This window comes from Protopterus annectens, chromosome 7.part0, assembly GCF_019279795.1.
Source record: "Protopterus annectens isolate FY-2018-M chromosome 7.part0, PAN1.0, whole genome shotgun sequence".
NCBI classification, from domain to species: Eukaryota; Metazoa; Chordata; order Ceratodontiformes; family Protopteridae; genus Protopterus; species Protopterus annectens.
The window spans coordinates 1,115,754,109-1,115,775,513 of NC_056739.1; the positions used below are offsets into that span (position 1 = coordinate 1,115,754,109).

The following is a 21,405-nucleotide window of genomic DNA, read 5'->3' on the forward strand; positions in this document are numbered from 1 at the left end:
TCTAGTAGTCATAGCTATTTTTTCGGTGTACATCTCAGAAACTGTAATCTTTATAAAATAAATAAATACATGAGTTAATTAATTAACTAACTAACTAACTAAAATACCATTCAGAGACAAAGCCAAGAATATTCTGTGGGGGGAGTGGAATAAAGGCCCAAATTCAGCCTCTAACTCATACCACGTAACTCTTCTGTTTGAGAATTGTGGACAATGCTGAAAATAATAGAGGGGAGCAACAGCCCAAAATTAGAGACACTTTTTTTTTAAATGTTATTCTAATTCCTTTTAAAAGTAAACAGAACAACAGGTTTTGCATTAACATGCATTTTTCAATAAATGTATTTATTTATTTAAGTCAGTTATTTTACATTTGTTTACCGGGAAATAATTCCAACTAGACAAGCTGTCCTTTTTCAGTGGAGGCCCAGGAGATAGGTTCCATAATTATATACAGAAATAAATACAAAAATACACAAATATATAATGCACAATAGAATGCATGAAAACAAAATACACAATGTGATATACCCCAAATACATCTGATGTAACAGACTAGAGTTCCGTGTGCACCAATATTACAGTTAACATTGCAACTTCACAGGATTATTTTCTGTTCAGTTAGTCTTGCAACAACATAGGATTATTTATATGCAAGTACTACAGGCATATTTTGTACAGAGTAGAGAAGAGAAGAAGAATTGAAAAAAAATTAATGAATAGTACAGTAGTGGATACAATACTTAGGATGGCCAGAATTTTTTAAAACAAGGGTTGGTAATAAGGCATTACTATGTCTTAGGGATGGTACAAGGGCATATCCATGAGTTAGTCAAATGGGAGTTTAGGTTCTTTTTGAAACTTAAAGTGCAGCTGATAGTTTTATGAAACTCTTCCTGGTATCACTCACTAACTGTAATCCACAGAAACAGTTAATAAAACAACAGGTTTAGCATCAATATACATCTTCTGAACACTAAGCAGAAAATAACTATAATGTCTGCAGTTTTTGAATGACTGTAATGTTCTGTTCTATACATCGGAAGCTCTTAGCACAGGATATGGGCAAATAAAAAAAAATAATAATATTGGGGGGAGCAAATGTTCAAAATGAGAGACAGATTTCAAATACTGCTCTTATAAACTTTGAAAGTTGATAGTCTTGGAGGTTTTACTTAGCATTCATTTTCTGAAGGATATGAAGTCTAGAAGTCAAAATATTTCTCATTATTTAGTGACTTCAGTCCTCAATAAGTTCAAGTAAAACCAAAACATTTATAAAGAACAGATAAAAGTATCAAATATCTGAAAATTCTGGATGGTTGAGAGGTATGTTAATGGTGCAGTTGGGAGGTATTGGGAGCACTTTTTTCCATGAAGTTATTTTTTCACTGTTTCCTTACTTGGCCCAATCCATAAATAAAAGTGAGATAGGCGTCTCTCACTAAGCAGCACCCTAGGAAGCCACCTAGTTTCGCTTATGTATAAAGCTGGCTATGCTCATCAGTTTCAGGAACTGTCAGGTCTTTTCCTGCTGTTCTTGTTTTACATTGTAGTTTATGTTCGTTATATGCACATGTTCATTAAAAGACATTCAGAATGAGAGGGTGAGATGACCCCAACACTTGTATGCTGTTGTGATGCATGATTAAACTTCTTAGAAAGTAAGTTTCTAAAACAGCAAGCCCCCCCCCCCCACATTGGTCAGTCATCATTCCAAGTGGGTGAATTAATGTTCAGAGAGACCCTGTAAAAAATGAGAGCTCAATGACCTTTATTTATTTATTGACATCCGATTACCAGGAAAGTCCGACTGGTTAGAAGCCCATTTTCAGCAGAGGCCTTGGTAGTAAAGCTCCAAAATATTACAAAACATTTTAAGAGCAATAATTGTACAATCTTCAAAAATAAAACAAAAACATCTGCAGTTTAAATGATTATAACAAATTGGACATAATATAAAAACATTGGTTAAGAATCAATACAAGTTATACAAAAAATCATTTAAAGTTTAGAGGCATTTTTAACAGTTTGTAGAGAAATTAAAGGTAAGCAAGTCTAATACAAACAGGAATTGCAATATGAACTGAGGGAAAACAGGCTTATGGTATGTTTAGAGAGAAAGTCAGGGAAGAGAATTTGATAGAAGTAAGGAAGTAAGTGAAGAAGGAAGAGTAAGGAGGTATAAGGAATGAAAAGGTACTTGTTCACATTTAGAGATATAATTTATCCTGGTTTTGAGCAACAGCAGAGCCAGATTTTAGCTAGGAAGTCTTTCAGAGTAGTTTTGAACGATGGGAAGGAGGCAGTGACCTAATGGATATGGTAAGGAGTTTATGCAGGCCTTAGCAACCTTCTACAAGTACAGATAATGTACAGCACATTTGATAGGTTTGTAGATAGACAGAAGCGTTTGGTCAATGGATCGCAGTGACTGACTGGGAATATAGTTGAGTAGAATGTTTTTTAGTGCTGGAGAGGCAGATGAATGCTGGATAATTTTATAGCTAATAAGAAGCTGTGTATATGTTAGTTGATCAGGCAGTTTTAACCAATTTAGGCATTTTATACAGTGGTGGGTTCTGAAAGGGGTATTTGCTGCAAATTTAGTAACATTGTTATAGCATTGCTAAGGTTTTAATTTTTGTGAAGCCTGTAGGTTAGTAAGAATGGGAGCACCGTAAAGAAGTGTGGGGAGGAGATAAGTAGTGGAAAGTGTAGTTTTAATTGCACTAATGAGAAAGTGGTGTCATTGACCACCAGTTCTGAACAGATCTGGGTGCTTCCTTTGACGTTGCAGACATATGTGAAGAAGGCCTTATGATTGTCTCTATTAGATGTGGCCAATTTGGACAAAGTTTGTTTTGGAGGATTTCACTAGTGCTCTTATTTGCTTGTTCAGGGCAAGGAGACATTGCTTCCAATTGGGCACCTTCTCCTTCTTGGACAGTATTTTTTTCCCTTTTGTTAGAGAATTTATTTATTGCAGATGTCCACCAGACAGGTTTACCCTTCCTTGTGGAGGATGATTTAGTCCTGTCAGTATTCCTGATTCCATGCATCTATATAAATGCTCATATAGTACTTTGGTGTAGTTTCAGATATTTGTGCCAGTTCCTACAGAGGGGGTGGGGGCAGGGGGGCAGTGAAGCTGTTTGTATGATCCCTCAGGAGTCTGTAATCTGCTTTGGAGAAGTTTTTATGTCTGTTCCTCACTAGAGGGGGAGTTGGGGGAAGATGGTGACTTCAAAAGCGACCACTTTATGGTCGGGGCTTACCAGGGAGGATGATACTGCAGGGATGCTGCAGTGGTTACTCATGTTGGTTAATACCAAGTCCAAGATATTATCACCTCTTGTTAGAGTATCAGCTAGCTGTTCCAAGCCATTTGCATTGACAAAATCAAGGAATCTCTGGGCATTTGTGTTCTGGCATGAGTAGTTCTTCCAATCTATGTTTGGGTAGTTAAATTAACCCAGGATCAGGGTAAAGGGTTGAATATTGATAGATTCAAACAGGTCCAAATAGGCAGATTGGACATCTTGAGTCAGATTTGGGAGCCAGTAGCTAGCTATGATTTGAATAGGGGTCTTGTCAATGGTTAACTGCACATGGACTGTCTCCTGTGTGTCATATTGTATGACTAGCCTGGAAGTGTGTATGTCTTTAACGTATATTGAAACTCCACCTCCTTTAGCTTTAATGTATCTGAATGTATGATATGATGAGTAACCAGGTAAGGCTGGGATGTTCTTCGCAGTTTGAACCAGGTTTCTGTGACTACACAGATGTCAGCATTTTCCAGGGTTAGGAATGCTTGCAATGAGTGCAGTTTCATGTTTAGATCCCTAGCGTTTAGCAGCATGACCTTTAATTTGTGTTTTGTTGAAATTTTTATGTTGGTAATTTTAACCTCATCACTTTTCCTAAAAAAGGCACTATAGGGGAGACAAGAGCCTTTGCCAGAAGCCTGAAGCCCAGGTGAGACAGATGCAGACCATCTCTGGCAAAGCATTGTGGTCTGTAAATCATATCTTCCCAGGCTGTCAGGTAATGGATCCCCATGGAATGACACCAGAAACTAAGCTAATTGTTAAAGTTAGTCATTTTCTGTTTGTACTGCGGCATCATTCCGGGTGATGGCAGAATGCTTCTTAAGGCTAGGGACATACCTGCCTGGGACACATAATCAGCAAGCTCAATCATGTCTCTCTTCATATAGTCCAGAGAGGTATGTCTCAAGTCATTCACGCCAACATGGACTATAAAAGAGTCATAACAGTATCTGTTGTTGAGAGACTTGACTGTGTATGTGATATGGCAGTCTGGCACCTAACAGACAACTAAACATGAGTTTCTCCTTATCCAGCCTGGTGAGAGGCACATCCATGTGTCTCACAATGGAGTCTCCTATGACAAATATGTTGGGTTTATGGTGAAGCCTTAGTGGCTGTGAGGCACAGATGTGTGGACTATGCCATGGTATGTGGTGTAGAGGGCAGTAGAGATTGTGTGTGTTTTTGCCTCAGAGGTCTCCTTTGTTTGGGTATGTTTATGTACAGGACCTCCACATATGTAGGTGTGTGTTGTGTAGATGTGGGTGGTGGTTAAGGTGTAGTGATTGTGTTGACAACCTTTTCGGTGCCAAATATACTGGCTTGAGGAGGAGAGAGCATGGACTCTAGGTCCCTAATGTACTTGCATCTCTCACAATTTGTGTTCCTAGGTGGTAGTAGTAGAGGGTTGTCCGTGTACATGATGCAGTTGCTACACTGTCTCAAGATGCCCATATCGACCAGACTGGCAGGAGAAAGTGTAGGAAATTGTCCATCCATATTTGTCAGAATCTGAGGAGAAAGGCCAGGGAGAGCTAAGGGGTGGCCCTAAAGCCCAAGTGCTTAAACCAAAGCTAAGAGCTTAGAATAGCACTTAAATATTTAGACAGGCTATAAACAAGCAGTAATAAATGCAACAGAAAACATGCAGTTGAATACTTTAGAGAATAGGCAGCAGGTAGCAGGAAAAAGCAAAGCAAGATGAAGTAACAGAGTAGTAGGAAGAGACACAAATTAGAATTTTATAAGAAGCCTTAAGCTGAGTCAGAATTTTTCTGATTTGGGATTCACTGTGACTAATCATAGCATTACTGCTTTTGGGAATTCTGTAGACATGAACAAGAATTTCTGGAGAGCATTAACCAGTCTGTAGGAAGGTCATTACTGAAAGTTTATTTTCCAGTTGTATGGGCCTTTCTAGTTTATACACCAGTGAGAGTGTGACTTTAAACCAGGGACCCGTATTAAACCTAATAACAAAGGCATATGAAACACAGTGCGCTCCTGTTTAGATAAGAATACTGTACCCGTGCCTGTCAGTTTTTTTTTCATAATCAAGTTCCTTTAGATTTAAACATGCAAAATTATCGTGAAGGCAGAAATCATACCCGATATATAGCTATATGAGAGAGGTGTAGAGACAAATATTACATGAATGAATGCATGAATAAAACAGCAGTTAGAAGAAATATAGGAAATGGACTTAGGGACATTACTTTCGCTTGGCCTCTTTCATTTATCACCTTCAAAATAGCTTTTCCTGATTCTAAGGTTCATCCCTAAATGTGATATGTAATAGGACCTGAGAATGTCATGAGAAGTGAGACTGCAGTTATTAATAAGAGTTGTGCAAGCCTGCTGACACAGAGGCAGTGCATCCGTTGGTCATTCAAGCTCAGGAGTGAGCCCAGAGTTTCAGATTAATTGCCAGATAGAATATAATTAAATAGCTGCTTGTCAGCTCTTTTATTCCAGGAAAACGTTGTGGGCTTATTCACTGCCCATGGGACCTCTGCTAGAAGCCAAGGACCCCTCAAGATTTACCAATATGACAGACATCTAGTGTACTACATGTGCAGGTGTAAACCATATATGACCTATGTCTTTGCATGTTCCTCCTTCTAAATCAAGGATCATAACTACCCATCATCTGTTGATATTTCTAGTTCCCTCATGGAGAAGCTTTCGATCATCTTGAGATGTAGCAGCTGAATAGCTCTGTCCTGTCAGAAAGTGGAATCCCACCCAAAGTCTAGGGTCAAGATATATGAAGTGAGCCAGAGGAAATAGATGTCAAGTCAGGAATAAGGAGGCCATTACAAATAATATAACACAAGTTTATACATCAACAGTGAATGAGGTGTTTAGGTATTTCTTCCTTGGGGAGCAAAAAAAAAAAAAAGCAAGGATTTGTTCTTATCAGACAGTAGAATTACATCAGCACAAAAATAGTTTGCGTTTCTCAGTATGGAAACATAAAGTTGGCAGAAAATGTATGCTATCCAAAATAATAACACATAACTCTATATAGAAGAAGAAATGTTTGTATAATACAATCAGCCAATCACATCCAAATACTGCTCTTCACCTCCTCTCACTAATTCAGACACACTCATCTGCGCTGGAGGATTTATACACAGGAGTGTTTGTTAATATCTGCATAGCTTATTAACTGAAAGGCATTTCTCAGCGCTATCCAGAACAGTGAGTGTTCATAAATAAGAAATGTTAACTGGAAGATGTCCATAAACAAGATATGTGTAGGCAGACGGAGTGTCACATCTGTGACTTCAAGGCAGCAGAACTATTCTAGAACACTGAACGCTGCATTCAAAGTAGGCAGAAAAGAATGACAAAAGCTGCCTAATAACCTCAGGTCATAAAATGGGAACTTTACTAATTACATGATGGTTTACTCACTGCATTCTTTTCACAAAAATGTTTAATTTTGGAATAATAGTTTCTGATTACACAGCAATTAAAGTGGGCAATTGAGTTTGATCTATCGTAAGCAGTGGATGTCTATTGTATGCCAAGCAACAGAAATACAAAAACGTGCATAGATATGCCACTGACTACTTTTTTCAGCTGATGATGTATGCTTGTTACATCTAGAACACTCCACAGGCTTGCTAGATAAAGTAAGTCATGGTATTATTCTAACTTCAGTAGCATGCTCTTTTTTTCTAAGCAGTACTGGTTAAATGTTTCATTATCAACCTGCGGACTGCAGAATAAAGCCTTAGCTGGAACATATAATGTGTGGCCATAAGTAACTCATCTAACATCCCATTCTCCAGCCTTCCTAGACATGGACCTGTTCAGATACTGCACCCTACTAAATTGTTAACCAGATTAGACAAGTTTATGCTGATTTAAACTAAAGGAAACTGATTTAAGGAACATGCAAACATTACAAAAGCAGGATGTGTTCTCCAGGAACCAGTGCAGATGTCGATGGTGTAGAGCTTGAGGAACTGGGAAGGTATACACATGACAGATAATGTGTTATAAAAATACTAAACACAGCATTTGAGATAACACTATGGAGACTCGAATGTCTGTGGGTGCTGATGTAAGAAGTTGCCTCAATCTCTCTAGAAACCAAGATGTATACATTTGCTGTGATTAAACATGTTTGCCGTTATAATCAGCTGTAGAACAACACCTCTTCTCTAACACAAGTAAGGTCATTTTATGTGAACGAGTATTTAAGGGATAAATGTGTGCAGGTGCTAAAGTAGGCATACATTTGTAAACACTCAGAGCACCAGAAGACGACTACCACCTCCTCATATCATCCAGGTGCACTTTCGGATTTATTCAAGGAAGTATAATGTTATACAGGATACCAGCAAATTTGTCACATTTGCATCTGCATAATTAATGCTTACTGCTTTTACAAAAGAGAGCCACTACAAGGGTGCATTTTGGATGATGGCATAAGATATGATTCTCATTGCTATTAATTCTTTACATTTGCATCTCAAAAACATCCATCAGATTATCAGTGCCTTCCAAGACAACAAGAAATTAAAAAAAAGAAAGGACAAATAACGTACCATCTGTTAGCTGAGTTAGCCAGGAGAAACAGATTGTACAGTAATGGCTAATATAAACATTTGCAGATTTTTTTTCATCATCATTTTTTTGTCAATATGTGACATCTTTTTAGGTTCAGTGCACTATGCTATTATTATAGTGCTACCATACTCATTTCTAGAAAAAGTAACAGTTTTTCATTCTGTCTGTGCTTATCTTCAGAGTTTTTCAAAGAATTATTCATTTATTCTGTGTGGAGTCTGCATGTCCTCCCCGTGGTCGAGTGACGTTAAAGACATGCAGGTAGGTGCGAGCATGAATGGGTGTGCCTTCTTTGAAGGATGGGCATTAGGCTGGCAACTCAGCACCGTAAAAAAATCCACTGCCAATCATGAGCAGACCGGAGTTCCGCTGTGATGACCCCTAACCGGGAAAAGCCGAAAGACATTACTATTGGTTAACCAGGCAAGAAGTCTGGTCCCAGGACCCCTTTCAGCAACAACCCAGGCAAAACGGCAAGATGAAATACAACCTCAATGACATGGTATATACAAGCACATTAAGAATTCATAGCCTATAAATGGCTTGTTAGAGCCTGGGACAGTAATGGGATTGGCTTTCCCAACATAAAATTATATTCCAAATCTGTTATTATTAACATAATACTACACTGAATTTCAACCATATACACCTCTAGCTGGAAACAACTACATGAAATTCATATAACTTCCTCTGAGAACTCAGAAACCCAGTTTAAGGAAACCTTTGGAATTTACAAAATATTTTGGATACTCTGTGAATATTGCTTATATAATAAGAAATTTAGTCACTTTTCACATAGTATAAACTGAATATTTTATATTTTCAAAAATATAATTAACAATTATAGTTTAAAGAACACCTTTTTCATTACATTCCCGATAACTTATACACCAGATTGCCTAGATACCTTCAATAGCAATAAGATGCGGAATCTTAAAGAGAATAATCTAAAGTTTTGGCACCAGTTTATAGACAATAAGAACATCCAACCAATGAACTTTCTCTTAGCCAGATACAATGTCCATCAAGATAATTAGCTCTGTATTCAATCTTTAAGACAGTTTGTTGAAAATAAAGAGTGTCAATAAATCTGGAAACTGATATTATACCAAGATTGATACAACTATTCATATGGTGCAGTTCGATGAACATTGAACATAAATTAAGAATATCACCTGCATATAAAATCCTATGAGATGAGAAGACTTGATTACTTTTCATAGGTTCATAGGTAGGTACTAGGCTATTGGTCCTAGGGCCTATATAAGCCTAGCCAAACAGTACCCTGGCTTTTGCCACCCATGAAAATTATTTTCCTGTGCCCGTGTCACAAAGCTTTTGACCAAGCTTTTTGGAATTACTCCATAAAGATTAATGGTGAACCTTTATCTAACAATAATAAGAAACAGTTATTAAATTCAATAAAAGACACTTCATCGTCTTTATATTGGAGACTATATACCTGGAGATTTATTCATAGAAGCTTTTACACTCCACACAGAATTGACCTTACAACCAAGAGTAATGAAAGCAAATGCTGGAGGTGTGGTGATATTCTTGAAGCCAACTGGGTTCATATGTTCATCGAATGTAGAGCTCTCATACTGGAGTGATTTTAGATATTCGCAAAAGCCCTGTGGTCTGATAACTGTCAGATTACTAGCTCTTTGATATTATTCAATGTCCCTACCCCAAGTGTAATTCCTAGACATCGGTTACCAGTTCTTTGGTTAATTCTAGCTATTGCTCGAAAAATAATTACATTGAACTGGAAAAATAAGCAAGATCTTATGTTTAATGAGTTTATTTCAATAGCAAAATGTGTATGTAAAAAAGGAATGTAAACTATTTATCAGAGATCATCAAATGTAACACACAAAAATACTACCTTGCCAAAAATTGGAGAGATTGTTAGATAAATATTGATTACCTTTCTTGGATAAAACAAATGTTTATCATAGATGTTTGTATATAGTCTAAATAATTATTATGCTTTATATTGTTTATTTTTAATACTTTATGTCCATGTTTATTAACAAAATTTAATAAAAATGTTTTTGGAGAAAAAAAAAGAATTCATAGGACAGCAATATTTGTCAGTTCTTCATTCTCTTAAAAACATTGTACAAGCCTATGGAAATGGGTATACATGCCTATTAACAAAGTTTACATTTACCACTGCTATTATTTGAAGCATACTGCTTTTCAATGAAAATAGCCAACTCATGGTGACAGTGACTAGAAGGATCTGAGCGGTGATCTCACTGGTCACCATTGCGCTTACCTTGGATTACAGCTACAATTACAAGTGCTGTCCTCAGCAAGATGCTTTTTAAGAAGTGATTTCAAGCATTTGAAATCAGACGTTAGCCTGCTGTCATCTGGGACTGAGCTCCAGCAAGCTGGTGCAATTCTGAAGAATGCACTTTCAGTGCTGGATAATTTATAGGTGTACAGGGTTTACATAGTTGTCTATGCATATACAAAAATGCACACCATGAAAGACAGACAAAGAAAATGAATGGCTCCAAATTCCGGGCAAATCGAAGTATTATCACAGGCATGTTCAGTCAATGACGTACAAATTATATACTACTGTATTCTCTCTCAATTAGGCAGGTTACTGGTGTTTTGAAGAAAGCAGTTACAAACTACTAACAATGAGGTGAAGGGGCACAGAAAGGGCGTGTGGTTCAGTGACAGCAGAAGAATCATATTTGGTTTGAATACTAAGCAGAAGAGAGGGATGGTTTTGAGAAATGATAGAGGAGACAAAAGTATTGACTTTTCTAACTCACTGCTGTACTTTTGCCATGTTTTTGAATTTCAAACTACAATGTAAATAAACTAAAAACTGACACACAAGTCTGACACTAAGAGGACTTCAAATCAATAATTCTCCACATGTTTAATTACTAACCCATCTGAAGCATGTCACCATTATACTCAAGAGACAAAAAGTGGAGGCTTCCTACCAGTCCCACACGTGGCACTACACTCTGTCCATGACCCATAGAGCCAGAAAAATTGCAATGGCAGGATTTCATTCATGCTATTGTATTCTCGGCGGACTGTATACTGATATCGAACACCAGGGTTTTTTTCTTGGAAGAGCAGCTGCAAATAAAGAAGCAGAATTCTTATTTTAATTGTTTTCAGTCATTTAAAAAACCTACGTACATTATGATTTTTATATTTTAGTATAATTTAGGACTGTACAATTTATATAAATGCTAGATTAAAATGTTTCTGAAACCTGATTGTTTTATAATTTTGTTAACCACACTTTCCTTTGTATAAAAAACATTTGTGAAGAAATGCCAGAGTAAGAAAATTTTGCTCTGTGTCACCCACAAAAAATGCACCATATCATTATAATACGCAGATAACAGCAGTCATTAAAAAACAAAGTGTTAGTAATCTGAGAAGGCTGTACATTCTGTAGCATTATCAGTAGTAAATGGATATTCTGTGCATTCTTATGAAAACTAACCTGATAGGAAGAATCTTTCAACTTTGGTGTACCCCAGTCTGTGCTTTGGATGTATTTCATTTTCACTGGTTGAAAAGCATAGTTCCTGTGAAATGCATATGCATGTTGTTCTGAATCTGACCTGTTATTTTGTCACAATTACTGTGCTAGTGAGGCCACTCCTTTGCACTGCAGCACAGCTTCTTCTCATAGGACAGCAGGCCTACCAGACAGTATAGCAGGCATGCATGACTCCTAACCTGAGCCATCATATCTTTGCTTCATTATTTTGCAATGATTGCATCAGTGATGCTGCATAAGTTTAATTTGAGTACTGCAGGAATACAGTTTACTTCCAAGGTGCTGCTGACCTGCACAAGCAATGAATTCATAAATAATACTATAACCCAGTTGTGGATTACTGATATTTTTTTAAGTGATTTCATAGCTAACATTTTACCTTTGTTCCATTTTTATCAAAGCTTTAGTAGTGCTGTTTTTTCCTGGAGATTAGCAAGTGGTTATAGTCACTCATTCTTCACATCTGTAATGATCACAAGTTGTCAGTGTACTCAATCTGTTCATAGGTTCATAGGTAGATACTAGGCTATCTGCCCTAGGGCATTTATAAGCCTAGCCAGAGTGTATTTGGCTTCCGCCTCCCTATTAGATTAGCCTACTGTGCCTCTGTAAAGTAGGTCACAGAAGGTACCCTTTTAAGATTAGTTTACTGTGCCTCTGTCTAGCAGGGACACAGAAGAGATCCCAGGGGTGAATTTGCAATTTCCCATCCACGCGTGTGTTATGTGTCACAAAGGATAAAAGGAGGCAGATGTGACCCATGGGTGATCAGACAGGGCAGACTATAGCTACAAAAGGAGAAAAGCTTTAAAATGTGTTCAAGCAATTTTTTATTACAAAGAGAGAAATGATTTAAAGATGGTTCAGGATGTTTTTTGCTATAAAACTAGAAATAATTTAAAGACATGTTCGGGTAATTTTTTGCTACAAAAAGAGAAATGGTTTAAAAATGTGTTCATATATATACACACACATATCTATATATATATATATATATATATATATATATATATATATATATATATATAAACTAAGAACTGAACTTCGTGACAATAAAACCATTCAAAAAAATGGTAAATCACACCAACAACTCTTGTAGAACTTTAGCGCTTTCGTCTTATTTATTATCAAGACTTCTTCAGAAAGACATGTTTCATAAGTATGAGCAACCATTTTCACTTCCTTTATATACATTAGTTCAAGCAGGCCATTTAAATTAACAACAGTTCCTTTCCAATAGTAAAGTGTGAACAAGCAGGGTGCTGTGTGCATTTTCATTAACATTACAATCACAGTTACATAAGGTAAATTAGTCAGACAGTAATAGCCTTGTGGTGCTGTATGCATACTAAAAGGGATTGTGTGCAAAAAGGGATCGTGTGCAAAAAAGGGGATTGTGTGCAAAAAGGGACTGTGTGCAAAAAGGGATTGTGTGCAAAAAAAAAAAAATAGGACATATCGGAACCACCAGTCAATTCCTGGATATCCACCTCACTATAGACCCAGAAAGTGGACAGTTTGACTCCAACATCTACCGCAAGCCCACTTTTCGGAATAACTATCTAGAGTTCAGCAGCCAGTATCCCCATTTCATGAAAAAGAATATTGTAAAAGGACAATTCATCCGGTTATCCAGACTCATTTTTAGGGACGAGGTTTTCATCAAGGAAGGTTTTTACCTCAGAAACTTGTTCCTAGAAAGAAAATACCCAGAGTATCTAGTGGACAACCTGTTCCAAGAGATCATACAGCACAGACACTCCAGGTACCCACCAATCCTGGAAAAGGGATTCACAGCAAGGGCACAGAATGGACCGAACAAAAAGGACTGGGTGTCAAGTTTCCCCCTTCCAATTTCCACCGATATATTTGGAATCAGAGGGGTCCTCACCAACAATTGGGACATCTTGGGAGGAGAAAAAGGTCTGACAAAGTTACTTGAGACATCCCCAAACTTCTGTTTCAAACGAACCTCTTCTTTTGGTGGTGCGTTCTAGAGGAATAAAAGCCCATCCCCACAGAGTGAAGTATTGACAGAACCTGGAATGTCTGACTACGGCATGTGTGTTGCCTGTGTACACATATGAAAAAACAACAACGTCACCTTCCCACACCGCAACAGAACTGTCAGTCTACATGACCACTATGACTGCAACACAAAAAATGTAGTCTACTGTGCTTTCTGCGAACACTGTGGGAATTTCTATATCGGCAAAATGAACAGGAAGCTGAGTAGCCGTATTAAAGAACACACTGCAGCAATACACAAACAGGACAGTTTGAATGCCTTGGCTAAACACAGTGCTATTTGCCCAAACTTCACAGGATTCAAATTCACAGTGCTGGAAAAAATAACAGAATTTGTAGGGGACATGGACACATTCCTGCAAGTCTGGGAATTAAAATGGCAGATAGAACTGAGAGCTGATGTCTATCCAGGTCTCAACGAGACACTGAACATTAAATGTGCACTTAAATGGTATAGAGATTGAAATGTGATAGGGTTTGAAGAACTGTGCAAGAGGGTTTGAAGAATTGCGCAAGTAGATTTAATGTGTTTATGGATTTACAACTGTGCAAGTGAATATAATGTGTTTCCCCTCTCTCTGACTTTTGACTCCCCCATACCCCCTACACACATGCTCCCAATCACCAGGCTAGCCCCCACTGACCGCACCAACTATACCCCCTGGTCTCACTATTTCACGCAGTCATTCAAGGGTTGATACCATCCAAACCAGCCCACAGCTGGTACCATCCGCACTGACAGTCTTCTGGGACACTCTGTCATTCATATGCTCCTTGTCATGGGCGGCCCCCTACCAGCCCCCCCTCAACTCAATACCGCATTCCTCCCACTCCCCCATCAGGTGGCATACCCACACATTTCTCTACACACACACCGATACCAAAGCATAGTAGGACTCTCTACCTGACTCCTCCACCTTCCTCCGTTCCCTTCTTTACTTACCTTTGGAGGCAAAGACTCATAAGTTACATGTTTATATTAGAATTATCACAGCATGACTGTCATCCTTCCCGGTTTCCCCATAATTTTTATTTTTTTTTTTTGCACACAATCCCTTTTTGCACACAATCCCTTTTTGCACACAGTCCCTTTTTGCACACAATCCCTTTTTTGCACACAATCCCTTTTTGCACACAATCCCTTTTAGTATGCACACGGCACCACAAGGCTATTACTGTCTGACTAATTTACCTTATGTAACTGCAATTGTAATGTTAATGAAAATGCACACAGCACCCTGCTTGTTCACACTTTACTATTGGAAAGGAACTGTTAATTTAAATGGCCTGCTAGAACTAATGTATATAAAGGAAGTGAAAATGGTTGCTCATACTTATGAAACATGTCTTTCTGAAGAAGTCTTGATAATAAATAAGGCAGCTAAAGTTCTACAAGAGTTGTTGGTGTGATTTACTATTTTTTTGAATGCTTTTATTGTCACGAAGTTCAGTTCTTAGTTAAAATTTCTTCTCTTCGTTCAAAATTTTTTGAGTGCGGTTAATTTTAGATATACACACATATAGATATATATATATATATATATATATATATATATACACACACACACACACACACACACACACACACACTTGCAGACACACACACACGCACGTGCACACATGTGCACACACGTACACACACATACACGCACGTGCGCACACACACAGACACACGCACATGTATACACACACACACACACACACACACACACACACACACACACACACACACACACACACACACACACACACACGAGTCATCACTGCATGCAATGCATTTTGTAGCATACTGAAATGCTGGTGCTTTTCATCGCTGGGTCAATTTGTCAAATTATGTAACTATTGATATTCATTATACTGAAGGTTATATAATTCATGGGTTGTTGCCCTTTCTTTGAGTTTGTACAACTCTAGAGTAGTACATTTAACTTGTGGGGGTAGAGAGGCAAAGCCCCCATGTAAAAAAGTTGGTTTTAGTTTTAGTTTTACTTTTGGTAAGGACAAATGCAACCTACTGGTTTATATTGGTGATTACTTTTTTGCGATCATTTTTGTGGCAATTAATGGTAATCACTGATGAGTTTGTTCAATATTTTGCATTTCATTCAAGCTCACATGTGATTATTCATTATAAACTTGTATTCATATATTATATATATATATATATATATATATATATATATATATATATATATATATATATATATATATATATATATATATATATATATATATATATATATATATATATATATGTGTATATATACATATATATAGAGAGAGAGAAAGAGAGAGAGTTACTATAGGAAAAATGATTTAAACACATGTTCAAGCATTTTTTTTGATACAATAGGATAATTGGTTTGAAAATGTTTTTAAATAATAGGTTACTATTTTGTATTCTGTAACTAGTATAAGATGAACAAAAAGTACCCTTTAGCTAAGAAGCTGCACAATATATTTGATTTAAATGTTAAAACTGATGCAGTGATCATAGATTGTCACTGTACTCAACCTGTTCTGTGTCACAATGGATAGAAGGAGACAGACATAACCCATGGGTGATCAGATGAGGCAGACTATAGCTACAGAAGGAGAAAAGCTTTAAAGATGTTTTCAGGAAATTTTTTGTTACAAAGGGAGAAATAGTTTAAAGGCATGTTAAGGTAATTTTTTTTTTGCTACAAAACTAGAAATAATTTAAAGACGTGTTTGGATAATTTTTTTATACAAGCATACATAGAGAATATTTCTTCTGTGAAGATTGTTATGATTTGTTAACAGATACTGATCAATCATATATAAAAATAAGTGCCCACTTAAATACTACACATACAATGGGAAGGAATACTACAGCACACTTATAGTAGAAGTGTAAAACTCCCCAAAATCTGACATTTTCAGCATCACGATCATCAGCCTAAGGTTTGTTATATCAGTTAACAAAACTGCAGGGTGATATCTGCAATAAGATTTACCAGTACTGGGACTGTTGGCATTAGGAGGCTGTGGGAAAGTCAGTTTGGTAGGAAATGGGCATCTTCAATAATCAATATATTTCATATAATGCTTTGACAGAGTCAAATGAATTAGACGTTTAAGCGAATGTAATTTCAGTGATCAGCTACTCCATGCTTCTAGATAGACAGTATGGATATCATTTTATTAAGTGTCTTCAATTTATTTAAATGTTTCACGTTTTGAAAACTCATTTGTTTCATAAAAAATTATTTGATCTGGGTAAACTGTGTGAGACAAACAAAATGACGAATCCCATGCCAAATAACAGTTAGCTGTCACAATGCAAATGACTAAGAGAGTATCATATCTATGCTGCAAGGGATATTAATGTCAAAAAATAGTACTGATGATTAAGAAAAAACTGCCATCCAATTTGCACTGAATATTCAAAAGAACTATAATGCCGATCAGGAAGAAATCACAAGTTCTGTGGTAGAATGTGATAGAGGAAATACAAGAACTTCTGTATGTCATAAATAAATCTTCATCTCCAGTATGTTGATAGTGAGAATACAAACGGTCAGATCTGCACATAGCAATATTCACACCAGTATCCAGGTATTGCGCCAAGATAGGCATTTTCTTCTTGGTTTTATACAAAGATATAACTATACCAAAGTATATTTAATACAAGACTCCATAGATACTTGTGCAAAAGATAATTTGTTGCAATTCATAACAGTCACAGTATTAAGGTGAGATTTGCTCATACCCAAAATATTGCTGTGTATACTTGTGACTACATTATATAGCACTTATGTAGCGACCGGTGCTCTATTTACTTATTCTGTACTTCCCTGCATTGTACTTCCCTGCATTGTGCATAGAATATTACAAAACTTATGTTGAGCCAGTTTAGAATATGGTTTATGTTTAAGACAGGAGTAGACATTTCAAGGACAATGAAAGGCAGATCATTATGACATCAACCATCAAAGTGAACAAAGTTAAACCCCTGAGATGTAAAAATTGTCAAAATGTCACTCTTTTTGATGAATAATACACTTTAGAGTTAATCTGTATTTAGTGTGGAATGATATTTGCAGAAATTATTGATAGATGAAAATCATATAACATCTGTTAAACAAGTTTTGAGTTTTGCACAACTATTACACAAGTAACACTTTTGCAGGTCCAGCCTAGGCTCAGTAAAGGGTACGGTGGTAGTCCTACAACGGATTAGATTATTTGCATATTTCCCTACAGGGTTTCCCCTGAGACTCATTTGCTTTTTGATTTTTTTGCATTACTTTATTACACTGTTATACATACACAGACCAAAATACTAAGCAGGCTACAAGCTCAGGGACTTACAAAAGAAATCTGATAAAAATAAGGGGATGTTGATATTGTTTCTATTTGGTATAAGAGAATACTCTCATCTGCTGAAGCTGAGAGCATGGAAACAGCATGGAAAGTCTACAATCTAGTTTTTTAGTAACCCCTAAAGAACTAAGGGTGTATTTAAGGGGAAATGAGTGCTGCAAAGGAAAAGGGAAACTGAGAGCCAAAACACTAATTCAGAGATATTTGGAGCCTCTTCATAATGGAGAGGCAGAGCGTATTCCATTTCATCTCACAAAAATCCCTCAGATAGGTTTTGTTTTCTTGATACACAGTTAGGTAATGTAATAGAAATCACAGATATAATGGAGGGTATAATGTTTGACAAACACTTAGAAAAACAACTCGAAAATATATTTAAGGCGGTATTAATATAGATAATGGATCAGATTATGATTAGCCAATGATTAATCAAAGAAATTAGAGTTGAAGTCTACAGTATAATGTTAGAAATTTCAACAATGGAAGAACAAAATGTGAATGACAGTAGATATAATGAGTGGAAAGTGAGATAATAGGTCAGAATGAACAAAATGTTAAAGATAAAAGGGAACGTAATAAGAAATCCATAATGTAGGCACTGGATATCAAATACTACAAAGAATTACAGGAAACAAACAAAACCTGACACAGGCAAAGCTAGAAGTAGAGAAGAAGAAAAGGAGAGTGATGACAATGCAGGGAAGAAAGATACAGTGCGGAGAAGGAATATTAAAGAAAAAACACTGACGTTGAGGTAAAATTAGAAAGTTACAGGACTGGAAGATTACCAAGGGTGTCAAAGAAGAAGGAAATCAGATGAACATAGAGTGTGGTATAAAAATAGTACAGAAACACACACAAACACGATGGTTTATATTGTCATTTAGAGGGAAATAATGTCATGATCAAGAACCTGGAAAGATTTAAAGATCTGGCTGAAAACATGTTTCTATTGGATTGAATGTTGTGAAAAGACAATGAAGGTGTTATGTGTAAACCTGATAAAATTATGGTCTAGAAAGATTTATTTTTGAAAATCTGATAAGTCTAGTTCTTGGGAAAAGATATAAAAGGAAGGATTTCATTCACATTGTATTGCTCAGGCTGTGGATTGTATTTCATTACTGAAACTAAGTGGAAATTCCTTAAGATTCCAAGAGCAGGATAAGTTATTTCTTACACTTATTTCACTGAACTGCACTTCTGAAACACTTATAATTGTGCTATACAGTTGATCTACTACATTTTGCACTGTTATAAAGCTTTTTTTGTTTCACTGCATTTACTGTTTTAACTGTATTTTTTCATTGCTAGATACTGTTTCATTACTCTAATTGCATGTTTACTGAATTACTTAACTGTAAACTGTTTTTCATACTGAGAGTTGTATTTTCTGTTTGTGAGTGCTCTATCCGAGCTTTTCTGTGCATTTTTGATTTTTTGAGGTTTCTGTGTTCTCCAGCTAGGAACTGTAATAGTGTGCATTACTATAATTGTCTGTTTACAGTTAAAAACATTCTCTAGAGTCTGCTTTTGCTCCTTGATCTGTTTGAAACTTTCATTTAGTGGCTACAGCTAGGAACTGTAATTTCTCCCACCCATCCTCCCTAGTGTTGTGGTGTTCTTATACTTGGTGGCTTTGCAGTTGCCCGCCCATACTGCATATTTGATCTGTGACATTCCTCCCAGTCTAGTGCCATTAGTTCATTCAATCTAAAAGAAAACATTTGTGAAGGCCAACCCACTCAGATTTTTAATGTTGAATTAACTTCTGTTCCAGCTTTCTCCATTTCAACTTTTACTGAAAAAAAAAAATTCTAAGCTTGCTTCCCCCCATTCCTGTGGCAGGTCTTGTCCAGATACGGATTTGCTGTGTCCAGGACTGTTTGTAAGCTCCTGAACCCCCATAACTTAACTAGGGTTAAACTATTCCTGGTGCCATAATGTCTGCTCTTCAAATTTCCCCTTGCAACTAGCCAGCTTTTTAGTTTTAGCACTCAAATCTGTTTCTTTGAGCTCAGCACTTGTTCAGAACTCGTAAGCACTAAATAAATTACAAATTACTACAGCACTCAACTTTCCTCACTTGTCTAGAGGAAAACAGTTTTTAGTACTTACTAAATAAGCACCTATTCAGGCATATCTAAAGGTCAGCTCCCAGTGTTTTCTCCTGTCTACCTGATGAATCTGGGCATCTTGGGACAATGCAACAATTGTCTCATGTACACAGGCAACCCTCTCCTCCTAACACCCAACACTACGACCTGTGAGAGATGCACTTATATAGCCAAACTGGAAGCAAAGCTATCTTCACCAAAGACTGGACTAGACAGTCAAGAGGAGAAGGTAAACACTTGCATTGCACCACACTTATCACATAATCTTTCAAAACCTACACCACCAAAACACACACAGAAGCACAAAACACACACCTACATTCACGGTGGCTCTCAGTAAAAATCTGCCCAAACAACCAAGACCTCCAAAGCAGAAATGCAAGCAACCTTTACCCCACAACACAACCCAAATGACACATAGCTCACATACTCAGTGTGCCACTCAACTACAGCCCATAAGGCATAATGTACCCAACACTCTAGTCATAGGTGACTCTATAGTCAGGCACACTGATGTTCCATTCACCAGGCTAAACAAGGAAAAAGTTACTGTCAGCTGCCTGTCGGGTGCCAGGATCCACTACATAACGCACGCACTCAAGTCACTCCACAACAAGTACAAATATGACTCTGCCATTGTCCGTGTTGGTGTGAATGACCTAAGATGTACCTCCCTGGACTACATGAAAAGAGAATGGAGGAGCTCTCCGATGTTGTAGTCCAGGCAGGTATGATCCTAGCCCTGAGTAGCATGCTGCCATCACCCAGAATGATACCACAGTATAAGGACAAAATGATTGACTTTAACAATTGGCTAAGCTTCTGGTGTCATTCTAAGAGAATCCAGTATCTGTCTGCCTGAGATGACATGATCGATAGACAAGCTGCTTTGCCAGAGATGGCCTGCACCTGTCGCCTTGGGATTCTGGATACTGGCAAAGGCTCTTGCCACCCCTATAATGCCTTTTTTAGGCAAGGTTCAAATGATAAATTCACCACTGTAACAGGTACAAGCAAGCAAAATCTGAGGGTAATGCTACTCAGTGCTAGAAGTCTAAACCTCAAAATGCACTCACTTGAGGCACTCCTAAAAATGGAGAACATTGACATCTGTGTAGTGACAGAGACTTGGTTCAAAGCTCCAGAGAGCACCCCTGCATTACCAGGCTATAATTCATACCACACCTTTCAGCCACCAATCCCGGACCGAAACACTAAAAGTGGAGGTGTGTCCATATTCATTAAGGATATCCACACCTCCAAGCTAATTGCTCAGCATAATGCATCCGAGATTATCCAAGTTCAACTAACTCTGGACAAAACCGTAATCCAGATTGTAGCTTGCTACAGACCCCCCACCATGCCCCAGGATTCCCACTACTCTTTTCTTGATACACTGGAAAATATTAAGGTACAACCCAACATTCTAATAATGAGTGAT

General features: G+C 37.2%; 1 protein-coding gene across 1 annotated transcript in view; it reads right to left on the reverse strand.

Annotated features, from left to right (window-relative positions):
• The window catches only part of LOC122806893 (A disintegrin and metalloproteinase with thrombospondin motifs 7-like), a 2,879,604-nt gene that overhangs the window by 1,107,607 nt on the left and 1,750,592 nt on the right, over window positions 1–21,405 (reverse strand). The window contains exon 16 of the mRNA XM_044077696.1: window positions 10,895–11,036. Coding sequence (XP_043933631.1) covers window positions 10,895–11,036 — 142 coding nt within the window. The remainder of the gene's footprint in view (window positions 1–10,894; window positions 11,037–21,405) is intronic.